This window comes from Bactrocera tryoni, chromosome 3 (genome assembly GCF_016617805.1).
Source record: "Bactrocera tryoni isolate S06 chromosome 3, CSIRO_BtryS06_freeze2, whole genome shotgun sequence".
Classification (NCBI taxonomy): Eukaryota; Metazoa; Arthropoda; class Insecta; order Diptera; family Tephritidae; genus Bactrocera; species Bactrocera tryoni.
This window is the reverse complement of record NC_052501.1, coordinates 20,956,878-20,971,644: the sequence shown is the minus strand read 5'-3', so window position 1 is coordinate 20,971,644 and position 14,767 is coordinate 20,956,878. Positions and strand designations below refer to the sequence as shown.

General features: G+C 34.2%; 1 protein-coding gene across 1 annotated transcript in view; it reads right to left on the bottom strand.

Annotated features, from left to right (window-relative positions):
- Positions 1-14,767, bottom strand: part of LOC120771999 (calcitonin gene-related peptide type 1 receptor) — a 173,192-nt gene that overhangs the window by 23,671 nt on the left and 134,754 nt on the right. Inside the window, 5 exon segments of the mRNA XM_040100356.1 lie at positions 553-729; positions 1,049-1,275; positions 1,740-1,866; positions 8,275-8,366; positions 9,119-9,225. Coding sequence (XP_039956290.1) covers positions 553-729; positions 1,049-1,275; positions 1,740-1,866; positions 8,275-8,366; positions 9,119-9,225 — 730 coding nt within the window.

Genomic DNA, 14,767 nt, shown 5'->3' with positions numbered 1-14,767 from the left:
CTAGTACAAAACTTATAAATTTGCTACTACGGTGGAATCACAGAGTGAATTACGTAAATAAACGTCTTTTAGCGTATTAATGTGTATGCTTTTACGACTTTTCTAAATACTTTTTTCATTTTTCAAAGCAAAGCTACTTGATTTACTTCTGGCTAAAGTATTTCATTTATTTCGCTCCGAAAACCGGCTAAATTAGCTTTTTTTGCTAACACTAATACACTGCTGAAACTTTCAAGTAATAAAAAGCAGTTGAATTCTTGAAAAAATATTTCCTAAAATGTACATCTAAACATTTTGCTGTAAAGCTTAAATAGAAATACCTTTGATAAGCAGAGGGAAAAATAAATATTATATGAAAATATAGAGATATACATAATATAAATATAGTAAAATATGCTAGTCGTATATATAAAACATATATATAGTATGAATGGGTACGGAAGTGTGTACAATATTGTTTGTAAAGTAAAAATGGTGAAATCACCGGAAAGCATTAAAACTGGCAACTCACTTGCCACACTCCATCCATCACTACACAACAATAATACTTACCGGAATGCTTGCAGGACGGTGCGTGAGGGTCCACAGCTGCCTTGTATGCTCGCCGGTGCCTTCAGCTTAAGCAGCACGACGCGCACAATATTGCATAGAAATAGCAAATTAAGAAAAATGGAAATACAAACGGGCACAACGAGAATATTCTCGAAGCTCGTGCTATGCATCCAACAGCTGGGCGGGCAGAAGCGTGCAATTAATGAAAATAAAAGAAGTGTGGAAAACAAAATGATCAAAGTTTTAGAGAATTTTAATGAGCATCAAATTGGCAGACAGCAAAAGGGTTGGCAATTCAAGGCATTTGCTAAGGCAATAAGAAGATGAGAATTATGCAAATCATAGTATGCAACGCGCTTGGAATCGTTGTTGCTTTTGTTTTTTATTATTATATATGTATTTTTCACTACTAACTTGAATGCCTTTTGCAATTGTCAACTCGTTGCTGATTGTTGCAATTTATATAAGCAATTTATGTACGGACGCTTGTACTCACTGTTTGACTTCATCGCCGGAGCCGCCGAGGCCACGCGCCAAAGCGTAAATGAAGATAACAATTGCCGGCGTGCCCCAGCCGAGGGCAATCAGCCATTTCACCAATTTCTTCTCCGATATGAAGGCGGACACCAGCACCGTGTGCAAGTAGAAGCCCTCGCAGAGCATCCACGAGTAGTTGGTTAGCAGGAAGTAGTGGAGTATTATGTGCAGCGCAATACAGGGTGGCTGCGGAGGAAGAAAAAATCGCACACATGTGATAAATGTGACATACATACATATGTATATTTAATAGTGTATATGTGTGTGAGTCTGCCTGCTTGTATGCAGCAATAAAATAGTTGCTATGGTAACTATTATTGAAATTGAATTCGTTTGTGGAAAATTGAAAAAAAAATCGCAATGAAAGCGCCGTAAAGAAGCTTTGCACGCATACATACACGCCTGCGTGTCGCACCTACACGCACCTACACGAACGTAATATTTACGATTATTTTGCGAATTTACTGCCTGCATGCAATTACAGTATGCAAATTTCTTCAGCGAACATATGCAAAAGGATAACTTTGCAGGTCTGTGTGTGTGTGTGTGTATAAAGTGAAATTTCGTTTTTTCAAATGTACAGTTATTGCTCTTTGCGCCGCTGGCAGCAGTGTGCACGTGTGGCTGTGTGTGTGTAGTCTGTCACTTACCGGACTCCGTTTCAGCATCTCCGTTTCGGGTATCACGACGAAGTACCAAACCAGCCAGAGTGAATTGTTCGCGGCGAAGGATGTGAATAAATTCATGTGAAGTGTTATGCGTGCACATTTCAGCGATCTGCAATGGACGGTAAGCGTAGATGAATTATTAGCCACTGAATGTGCAAAAGTGGTGGCAGTAAAATGTTATTGTTTGTTTAAAAATTAAAATATGTCGGATTAAAATGATTTCATTTTTGTGAGTAGAGATGTGAAAATATGGAATTATTTATAACTTACAGCACAAGAAACGACCTTTTCTACAAAATTTCTTTAAGAACACTAAATTTAATTATTCATTATTTTTATAATTTTTTTTTAATATCTTAATTTAGCAATTAATTCTACATATATGTATTTTTTAGCAATACATATACATACATTAGGGAGTTTTTTTTAACTATTAATATTTTGCCGTTCCATTATGAAATTTCCTTGGAAATACCCTAAAAAAAATTCCTTGAAAATTTGAGCCCTTAATATTAACATTAAGGACTGGACCAAGGCATGAACAATTTTTCATAGAAAAAACAGGACAATTGTGATTTTTTATCTTTAAACTTCTATAGCTCAGAAGCATTTTATGGCATCGCTTTGACTTTAGACACATATTTCTCAGAATTGAAGACTCTACCAAACTTTCACCGGCGAGGTAATACGGGGCTCTAAATCTGACTTTTCCACGAAATTCGCATTCTTTTGTATATATGTATCTCGTAAATGACAAGAGCTATAGAAAAAATGTACAATACAAACTTGTAGGAAATTGTATTTGCTACAAAAAAGATCCGAGGTCAATACCGCTATGATTAATACTTCTCGACATATTCGGTTTTTTAAGTAAGTCTTTATAGAATTTTCATAGAAATTCCATACAAAATAAAATTAAAACTCAAATTTTGTTTCAATGTAAGCTTGTTTGCATTAAAGATATCGATATATATATATATATAAATGACCAGAAAAATTAACTGAATCGACTTAGCCATATCCGTCTGTTCATTCGTCTGTTCGTATGTATGTATATTTTTGAGATTTCTTCGCCAAAGTTTGCACACGCGTTTTTTTCACCAAACAGCTGTTCATTTGCTCATACCACCACTTTAAATACCTTACAGCCCTAATGTGTTTGGCTACTAGCCTGGGCCCGAGTACAGTAGCCATCAAACAACCGTATACTCAAGTTCACATAATTTATGGCTATTGACTGCCAAACACGGGTAAATAAAAGTATGAAAATTATAGATTACGCCTCAATTGTTTCACTCGATTATATGTGTAAAATTATTGCCATATAATTGTAAATATTATAATAGTTGTTAAAGACATTGGTAACATAAATTCGATTAGCACCAAATTAACTGGTTGAAACAAAAAAAGAAAGAAAATGTTTTTTGTATTTTTTTTAGTAGATTAATAAAAAAACACATACTATAATACCCAACCCAATACACCTATGCCAACATTTTTTCCAATTCTCGAAACACTTGTTAAAGTAAATTTTCGGAAAAGTCTTCAAGACGCGTAGCGATTCGGATTTAATGTCTTCAGTTGACTCAAAACGATTTCCCAGGAGCGGTCGTTTGAGTTTGCTGAATAGCCAGAAGTCACGAAGCTAAATCAGGCGAATACGGTACGATATTTAGCGAAAAACTTAAGAAGAATCAATGCAATGAATTTGTTAACGTCCGGTCGGAAGGAGTTCGGAGTGCACCACACTTCGATAATCCAAGTATGACGTGGTTTTTTCGGCTTCGTCTCACCTTTGCCACGATATGCGGCCGATTGATCGTATGTTTCCATGACATGCTGGTAGTCAACGTACTTTCACTTTTTTTAGGCCAATGTTATCTTTTTTTCTTTTCGTACTTTCACTTTTCGTAGATTCAAATTATATTTCGAAATGGTTTTTAATGATCCTTCCGATATTCCAACGATGCCAGTACGATCCCTGACTGCTAATTTATGTATTTTATTGACATGTTGATAATCAATTAATGTTGATGGCCGTCCTGGTCGTAGTTCGTCGTCACCGCGTACTCGACCCTCTTTGAATAATTTGTACCAATCAGAAACACTAGCTAGCGACAAACAATTATCACCGAAAGCCTTTTCTCGTTTCAGCACCATAAATTTGATTCCACACACAAAATTTAATGCAACTTCTTTCTTGATTATTTTCGCTCATCGTAAAGATTGCCGAATGCATTTTATGTTCCTCAAAAAGACAAGACAACACTAATGATAATTTTAATGTGACATTTGGCACAGATTTCACTCACGGACATACCAACATAGAAAAAAATATTTCAACGAACGATTCGCGCGAAATTTAACTCAAAAAGACTTCATATTTTTTGCTCACAGTCGTATGTGTATGTATACGTATTTAAATCTATTTATTTTTTTGTTGGACATCATTCGCACACATTTCTCAAAAACAAAAAAAAAAATTATATGAGCATAAAAAAACCACGGTATATTTAATACGAGAAAGTCAAAGCAAATTTTGTACCAAAAAAATTGTTCACAATACAGTTGTATTGATATTGTGCGAATAATTAGAATTAATATTACAAAGAAATGTGTGGAATAAGTCAAAAATTATGCTTACCTTAAAGGGGTCAAATATGAAATAAAATCACGCACAAAATCGAACAACGAAAGTTTTAAAACAAAACAAAAAACACGCACTCAAACCACTCTTACGAAAGCTTACCATACGAACTAATACAATGTACTAAGCGAAGAAATGAAGATCACAATAATTTATATTGAGTCTCTACCACAATTTGCGAACTTCGAATTATGCAACAACAAGCCTTCAAAAAACTGAGAGAAATGAATTTTGGTTGCTATTGTGGCGAAGATGAGAAATGGCAAATACAAATCACAATAACAAACTACATAAAAGTCGCTCAGTGCAATTTTAAGTAGGAACAATATGGGAATTGAAACAGGAAATATTTTTGCGCCAAGGTCATACAGCGGAAGATGTTACATATTAGTTTTTTTTTTGCGCATTTTAATCTAATAACAACTATTGATAATTTCTGATCGCCTGTTTATGCTATTTTTCAATACAACACAATACAAAGTGCACAAAGCAATTTTTATTGCCTAAGAAGGTAAAGCATAAAGGAAGAAAATGTAAAGGCATTTTAAGTGCAATTTCACTTTTTGTAATGGGTTTGAAGAATTTCTGATATTGGCATTCCTTATTATTGGTATTACATAAAAGATATTCCAGATTATATTAAAATTTTCCAAAAGCTCGTTCCACATCCTTTGAAAAGGAGTCATGAGAGATTTTATGCTTGAATTAATAGCTTTGAATACTTTTGAGGAGCAAGGAAAGCGCCTCACAGCATACAAAACCGCATTTGAAATAAAGCGCAGAAATGAACACTTCTGCTAAATATCTACAATATTATACATACTTATATACGATTATGATAAAATGTAACACTTTATATTTTCCACACAACAACTCTCGTTATTTCTAGCGCATTTTATTGAAGTTTCTAATACGAGTTTGCGCATTCAAAGGCAATGGACAATACAAGCAGCACCATTTAGCTGAAACCCATCTCGCCGCCTGAAGGCGTTATTCATAATTATCGAAATGCCAAAGCCAGTATTGGAATTGACTTCATGAACGCAGATAAAATATAATAAAATAAAATTATACGAAACACGCTTAGGGTGTCACAATGACGGCGAAAAGACACCACCGAACATTTATTGAGGGTCTTGAGAAAATGAAAAAATATCACAGAATAAATTTAAATTAAGCTTCAATCTGTTATTTATTGCAGTAAGGTTTTATTTTACTGGATTGATTTTAGAAAGAGATTTTTTATTGATTTTGTTTTTTTGGATTCTGTTCTCTCATACGAAATTTTAATCGGCGAAAATTGGTATTGAATCGAACAATCACTTGTATTTACTGCTTATTGGGTATCTTGAAGCAAATAATTTGGTTGTCTGGAACTTACAAATGAAGCTATTTATCAGCATTTAAATTTCTATTTCCGTTGGAGGCAGAAAATGTATACATATATGTATATATATTATTGTATCTACAAACCTAAATTATATTAAAAATGTAGAATGTTATGAAAAGTAAGGTTATTTAAAGGATTTTTTTGAGTTTGAATTTACAAAAAATTTTGTGATTTTAAATAAAATTATAAAAAATAAAGAATATAAAAGTACACGTATTTAGTATACGTAGTTGGAGGAAGGAGTCATGTGTAGAAGTTCACGCAAGCGAGGAAAGTTCTCTGAGCACCGTTCACTTGGAAATGGCCAGAAAAGATTATTTTAAACATGGCTCAATCCGCTCACGACTCCCGGTCTTAGACCAAGGATCCTCTGGGAAGTCAAGCGTGATCAATTTTGAGACTTTTGCTTAAAGTGTTCGAACTTGCGGAAAAAAGCCTTGGTCCAGTCCTTAATATTAATATTAATCTTATTAAACATTTCATTTTTGTCTTAAATACTAAAAATATAATGCATAATCAAAGTGGCTTTATATTATTTTGTTCGGGTTATTTAAAATATGTTTGAGAAAACTTGCAAAATTTATTTATTTTTCCTAAAACTAAGCATAACATTAATTGAATTAAATATTTATTCGAAAAAATAATAAATAAAGCAAAATTATAGGTTTTTCTTTCATTATTGAGCTTAACGAAAGTGGCTTTATAAATATTTCGCTGGGTGTAGCAGAGACGTAAATAGCTCAGTTTAGGAACGGTACCTTGATAGGACCATAAGAAATGGCAAATAAGAAAATGCTTCGGAAATGGCCATAGTTCAAAAAACCATAATTATTTAGAGATTATTGCAGAGAAAATTCACCGAAAATTACGAAATAATATCAAATATTGAAATCCTTCAACGATATCAGTCCATCACTCTTAGACTTATTGTTGACGCCCCTTGGTTTGTGGCTAATGATCAAATACACAAAGAATTAAATATTAAATATGTTAAAGAAGAAATAAAAAGTATAAGCACAAGGTATGTTGAAAAGCTACATGGCCATGAAAATGTTCTGGCAATAACTCTACTGGATAATAGCGATACAACTCGAAGGCTTAAAAGAAATCACGTTTTAGATTTACCTTTTAGAGATTAAACTTTGTAAATATTGTAAATAAATTCTTAATTATAGAATTTTGAATATAATAGCTGTTCTCACTGGAGTTCAACTATTTATGTTATAATATTATTTTTGAACTAATTTACTTATTGTCTTATTGATAGATTGTAAATAAATAAATGAAAACAAAAAAAAAAAATAATGGTCTAAAAGATCGTGAAAAGTCGCTTCATGTTGTCATAGAATTTATTGCAAAAATTTAAAGTACATCTTTCGTATTACGTTTTAACACTCTGAACAAGGCATATTAAGTTTGCCACTATGTTTGCCATACCTAAGAGGAAGCTTCGGAGACTATATAAAGTATCAGGATGATGAGCTGAGACACTTACGGGTTTCTGCCAAACTGTTCGTCTGTGTATGGTATACGCGAATTAGTCCCTGAGCTTTACATAAAGTGAAATTTAGTACACGTCCTTTTCTCTTCAAGGAACTACTAGTTTTCAGAAACGTAATATCGGTGGATCAAACTCACGTCTTCGTATGGGATCCACGATATCTTAACGAAATTTGACATGGACTATTTTCCAAAGAAGTGCTACAACTTTCGCATATATTGTTTAGATTGGACCACTAAAGCTTATAGCTGCCATTTAAACTGACCGATAATACTCCTTTATGATGTAAAAATCCACCTGTAAAGAGTATTATAGCTCCGGTGCAACCAAATTAATATTTGTTTAGCGATAAGGCCCACTTCTGGCTTAATGGGTATGTAAAGAAGCACAACTGCCGCATTTGGGACGAAAAGTAACCTAAAGAAGTTCAAGAGCGGCCATTTCATTAAAAAAAAACAACGGTTTGGTGGTGTTTGTGGGTCAGTGGAAACATCGGTCCATATTTCTTAAAAAATGATGCCGATGATAACTTAACCGTCAATGCCAACCGTTATCGCGTTATGATAACCGACTATTTGTTACTTGAAATTGAAGCTCGTGATCTTAGCGACATTTGGTTTCAACAAGACGGGGCCACCGCATCGCATCAATTAATATATTTATTGAGAGAATGTGCAGTTAATTTCACGTTTAGGGCCGGCGGATTGGCCATTAAGATTGCATAATATCATAACGTTAGACTTTATTCTGTAGGGATATGTAAAGTCTAAAGTCTATGCGGGCAATCCCGCTTCGATTCAGGCCTTGGAGGAAAACATCACGCTTGTCATTCGCAAGTTACCAGTCGAAGTACTCGAACGAGTCAAAATAAATTTGTGTATCATTATAAAAATATTTCATAATATTCCACAAAAATTGCATTAAAAAATAGTATAATATCTCATATGAAACAAAAAATTTTATTTTCACTAATACTTACTTGAAATAAGTGTATATAGCGAGAGATAGGAGTATCGCTATAAGGGATATGCCATAACCAGTCTTATAAAAGAGATTAATGCTGTGCTTCCACTAAAATAAAAAATATTAAAAGTTCATTAAAAATTGTATTTTATTAAAAATATGGAAACAAAATATTGCAAACAAATTTTTCAAAATTCATTGCTAGCATATCGAAATAAATTTCTTGTTATAAATGCATTTTATATATTTATTATGTAGAATATATTTTTCGCATTGAATAAAAAAATAATTAATTTTATTATTTCCTTGGAAATATTCAATAAAGTCGAAAAGATCCTCAGATCAGTTAGCTTATGAAATGAAATTAAAGATAATGCTTAAATGTTTTCAAAAAGGAGATTTATGTACAAATACGAACTTTAATCAAAATGTAAAATTTTTGGTTTTATTTATACTAAACAGTTTTTGATTTTTTCACTGTATAATTAGGAATTTAGTACAAGGTATTTATGCCGGTATGTAAGCATTGAAAAATTTTTATTTTTACTAAATGAGATTTAGATTATGGATATTATTGATATAGTAAAAACCAACTATAATAAATTCCACTTAAAGCGGTAAACATTTAACCAAGCAATCTTATTCTAATTTAATTTAATTATTCTATTTAAAGTGGATTGTATTAGAATTTTCACCATATTTTGTATATTGACTAGCGCAACAGCAATTATTATATTTAAATGCAAATAATAATATGCTAGTATCATTTATAAAAGCAAATACTCTTGCCGCGTAAAACATAACTTGAGTTGAGAAAATTCTAGTTTTATATTCATAATATTTTTTCACATTCTACTCACCTCTAAATCATCGAAATTAATGCAGGTCGTGTAATTGGACCAGGTCTTATTCGTGAGCGGATGCTTGTACCACTCACCGTCGTTTCCGCATTCCTTATGCGCAAATCCTGTGTGCGGCAAACGGAATGGCACGTGTGGCAGATAACAGCATGATATTGCAGGTGGTGTAGATGGGTGCGGATGCGTAAGAAGAATACAAAATGTGGAATAAAATTTTAATGAGTTTGTTGTGAGAGTATTTGCTAAGTGCAGCATATCTTTTATTATACACATATAAAAAATGTAGGTAATTTGTACGCAGCACATGTGATGAAATATATAGAAAAGAATATTTGCGGAAAATAAAATATACATTTGTGTAGTGAATGTTGTTTATATATACATACTTATATATATGTTATATATATTATATTCTGCTAATGATTGCGAAATAAGGTAATTGCATTTTTCTGTAGCACCGGTGAAACCAACTACCACCGCATACTTACTTTTTGCTTTAATGAATATTAAATTGTTTTTGCTTTTGCGTGCACTTTGAGTTTTCATAAAAACTTCTGCAGGCACTTTTGAACTTTTCAAGTTTATATGCTTCATAAATTTGTGTCTTTTTTGTGTGCATTTAGGCGTGAACGCATGCTTTTGCCATATTACAGTCAATGCATTCAAGCAGAATGTTACGTATACGCCACAGCCAACACGTTGTTTTGTGGGTGTGCTACCGCATATGTAAAAGTATGCAGTGCGCAGTTGCATAGGTGTGCAAGTGGCAATATTATAGCGTATAAAATTACTATGAATATGCTTGTTCAGCGGTTTGTGGCTGTGTCTTTTGGAAATTTCGGTTTTGTTCGCTTTTATTGTATTTCTCGTTAAAATTTTGCAGCAAGCGTTGTGTGGCAACTCACTTTGCGGTTTCTAATTAAATTTTGATGCTGAAATATATACGTGCGTACAACCAAATGCAAGCATTATAGCTCTTATTTAATTGTGTCCTGAATTATAAATTTTGGAAGATAGCTGACAGTGAAGTTGAAGCTGTCACTGTTCAAACACTAAATGCATTTGTGCGAACGCATGTATTTTCCTGCTTAATGAAATGAATAGTTATTCCATATTTCTTAGAAAACTTTGCCCTGAGCGTCGAGGAGTCTTTACTAGAATTTGTAGATCGAATCGTGAGAGCTTTTTTGTTGAAAACGAGACAAAAGAAACAACTTTATAGAGAGAATGTAACAAATTAGTTTAATTTTCGTGTACTTTTTTCTTAAGCAGCTTAACTAAGAATTAAACAAAGACAAATTAGCAAGTATTCGCAAAACATAAAACTTCATATCAAGGCTCTAGTCTATGATTTTCAAGAAATCGATTTTTTTTGGCATAAAATACAATTACGAAATCACATCAACAAGGTATACAAAAAAAATTGTAGATGGCTGTAAAGTGAAGTTTTTCGAGATAGCCACATTCTTAAGGCTTGGATGCAATTCAGGGTGGCGCTAAGACCGAAGGTCGGTAGAAGTTCTCATGTTAATGCTAAAGATTTCAAATTTACTGCTACTATAGTATATCAATATGCCTACTGCAAAAGTTGTGTAATGATTGGAGGAGCTCTTATCCATAAGGAATATGCGGTAAGGACATTTCGCGTCATTAAGGGAACACTCAAAAATGTGCGACCAGAAGCGGTCTTTATTCTTTGGGCAGGTCGAACCTGCCCATCCTCTCGATAACTTGAAGTACTTGGACATCAAATAAAGTTTTCATGGAAGCTAAATGTTGACAAGTTATGTTCTAAAGTAAAAAGGACTTTTTGAATCTAGGACCCCCTGGTGGCGCCATCTATTGACGACAGTTGCGATAGAATCCGCTATCTTTATTGAGTGAGAATTTCATGATATTTCATGATTGGAAGTGAAGATATTGCGTTTTAAGTGTCAGTATGTTTGTGTTATCGGTGCGAAAATGAGCTTCGAACAAAGAGGCAACATTAAAGTTTGTTTTAAAATTGGTAAAACTTTTTCCGAAACGTTTCAATTGATGAAAGTAGTTTATGGTGACGATTGTTCATCTCGTAGCCGAGTGCACGAGTGGTTTCAACGTTTTCAAAGTGGTCGTGAAGACATAAATTACGATCAACATGCGGGCCAATCAGAATCCGTGATCACCGGAAATTCCATCGAAACTGTGCGTCAATTCATCAAGAAACAGCCGAAATCATCATTGAAATTCATGCAAATGGAACTGAACATCTCCAAAACATCGACTTATAGCATTTTGACCTAACATTTGGGCTTACGAAAGGTGTGTGCACGGCTTATTCCGCACAAAATGACTGATGACCAAACATCGAATAAATCACATTTTAACCATTAATCACTCCCGGTATACACCTGATATGGCACCGTGCGACTTCTTCCTTTTCGGAAAAATGTAACTGCCCATGAAAGGTAAGCGTTATGCAGACATAGAGGCCATTCAAAAAGCTTACACCGACATACTGGCGGCCATACCGGCCAACAAGCTAAAACACTCGTTCGACATGCTTCTTGACCATGCAAAAAGCTGTATTGAAGCAGAGGGAGACTATTTTGAATAAAATAAATTGATTTTGCCGAAAAACCCATATGTTCTGTTTTTTTAAGTCCTGTATTGTAATTGGGAAGCGATGGCGTCTCTGACCAAAAGTTATGCTTTGCTTTATCATGGTTAAGCCAATACTGTTCTATAGTCTACTTTTTTTGTGGAGAGTTTTCGGTAAAGCCACACTCACTAAAAAGCTAGATTACGTTTCTTTAGAGAGATGGTGAGTGTTCTGTAAAGCCACACCAAACATCAAAGATGACACTAAATGCTATTCTATTTACAGCATTCGTGGACATGGCCAGTAGATGAATTGTTGCTAAGGTTGCTATCAGACTTCATGTAACTGCATACACTAAGAGTCTCAGGCGGAATGAGGTTTTGCATGGATGGATCGAAGCCCAGGAAGAATTTTGGAGAGGGACCTGTTGTAGGGCCTGTCAAGCAGAAGTAACAAGGCAAAGTAGCAGCTGATATACTTATGCAAACTTCAGGTTCTTTTAGGGAGCTATCCACCCACTTTAAACTAGTCAAGGAGAACATGCCTTCGTTAGCAGCATTACATTATAATACTTCCTAATTAAAATTCGCTTTGTGTCTTTATAGAGCGAAATCGTCGGAAACTGTAAAGCGAATATAGAGATATGAGCAGATATTTATTTATCTTCTTGCATTCAGGGCGTGGGATCTAGGCGTCTCGTGCGTTCTCAGAAAATATTGGTCAGAAACCAGCAACCAGTGGAGTTGCGAAAACCTTCTGGCACAGAGCGGAACTAAAAAATTTCATTTAGCTACTAGCTCTTAAGAAGGCTCATATCGCCGCAATGATAAGTTTACTTTTTAAAGTCGTGGGAAGGAAGTTGAGGTAACTACATAAAGAAATTTTCTCTTCCACTATCCACCTTGGTTGAAGCATCTCGGTCGCGCAAATTTCTGATGATATCTATATCTTATAGTGTTTATATGATATCTATATCTTATAGTGTTTCGATATCGGTGGATCCAACACGAGAAAAATACTTTGTATAAATGCAGATATACGAACATGGCTCCATTTAGACGATCATTTAAATATATCGCTTCCTTCTCTTCCTTTTATAAAAAGGGAATCATAACAATATTTATTCCATTTTCTATTATAGGATGTTAAGAATCGAAGAGGAAAACGCGCCAGTAAAATGAGTCATAAAATATGAAAATATTTTTATCCCTTCATAACCCAATTTAGCTTGCCATTATACGAATCAAACACAAAAGCTGTGGTGGATGGTGAACTAAGAGGAAGTATATTACTTATTAAATCATAACATATCGTTTCATTCGCCGCAAAATTTCCACATAAACAGATTTAGCTCAAACAAAACCAACAACTTGACCGCAAATACTGACCATTTAGCTCGTATGCTACAAATAACGGTAAATTCATGTAGTAGCACTTATCGACACGGCCAAATTGAGTGTCAAAATGGTATCACGTTGCAGGCGCTTCAACAGTCGACGGGCCAGCAGATTTCGGAGCCGGCCAACACGAGCATGATACGTATGGAAGAACTGCAGGGAGAGGAGTGAAAAAAAACGAATAAAACCGCATTTGAAAAGCATCCGTTGACAGGATGTGCCATAAAAACTAATGACTGCACTGAAATAACGGGGTTAAGTGTTTAGAAAATCGATCGTGCGCGCACGCTGAAGATAACCGAACTGCTGCAGCAAATATGAAGGAAGACTTTTGCAAAATCGAAATCACGAAGGCTACCAGAGCTCACACTGCAAGTGTTGCCACAATTACACCCATGACGTGGACGAAACGACACCCCCGAGATGATTTTATATGCTGCACGCGACTGGGATTTTATGGTAACATGTCGGTAAAGGAGCTTAGCAAAAACGAAGAAAATCAATGTGAGCAGCAAAAAATGCTTTTGCTTGTTTTAAAGAGCAAACAGCAGGAGCGCACAAGTTAGCCAACCACATCCCAAATGCTCAAGTGGCTGTAAATAACTTGTGGGTATAATGCAAAAGAAAGGAAATAAAAAATTCGACTGTGGCCGAAAGTTGTTTTAAGTGGAAGGAATAACTCTAAGCTAAAAAGGATAAAAAATTTGTTTTACAATTTGTATAAAGAGCTCAAACCTTATTTTTATTGCAAGCTTTAGTGTCTACATCGTTGCAGAAAGTATCAAATTACACGTAGCCACTTTCTTTTATTGATGAATTTGTTAGGCGAATTTCGTTATTTCAACTCCGGATTTGTTAACCTTAAGAGATTATTGCCTTTAAAACTTCCAATTACCAATATGCCTTCAATACTTAAAGCATATTGGTAAGGGAACATACACCCTTCCAAAAAGATCCGATTGTGATTCAACATTATTAGAACTTACCATAGACCGCGTTTGTAAGGCACAGTCTATGCAAACCATAGTGTAATAAAAAGCAAGTTCGGATTTTTACTGGAAGAATTTGGAAAATTGTTTATAGAAATTTTAGAACCAAAAAAAATGTTTGATGTGATGTTCACAAATCCCCATATATTTGATCAATAAGTATTCGTGGAATTTTTTTTTCGCAATTTTAACGCTTACTAAAGATAAACAAATATGTACCATTTTGGTCGCCCACTTTTTTCCATATTTCCGCTGGAGAAATTATTCCATCAATGTAAATCAAAATTTCGAAATTTCCAGAACGGAAGCGAGCGAACCATTGTTATGCTACACGAACTGATACAGCATCATCTCTGTAAATTTCACAAATTTCATTGGTAGCTTGCGTGGCATTCTTCCCTTTTTATACAAAAAAAATTCAAAATATAGCGAATTTCTTCATTATTTTTACTCACTTTTGAAGAGCTGTAACTTGTTTTTCAATTTCCTTGAATTTAATTTTTTTTGGTTAAATTAAGCTTAAAATCTCACCTTTAGCACTGGAGATATACGACTGCAACGACATCTATTGACAAAATACGAAAAGGCTTTTTCGACTACCAATATTACTGAATATACTGACAATCTTAAACTCCTACGTTTTGTTATCTTTCGGGCAGTTTATGAAATCTATCATAAAGAA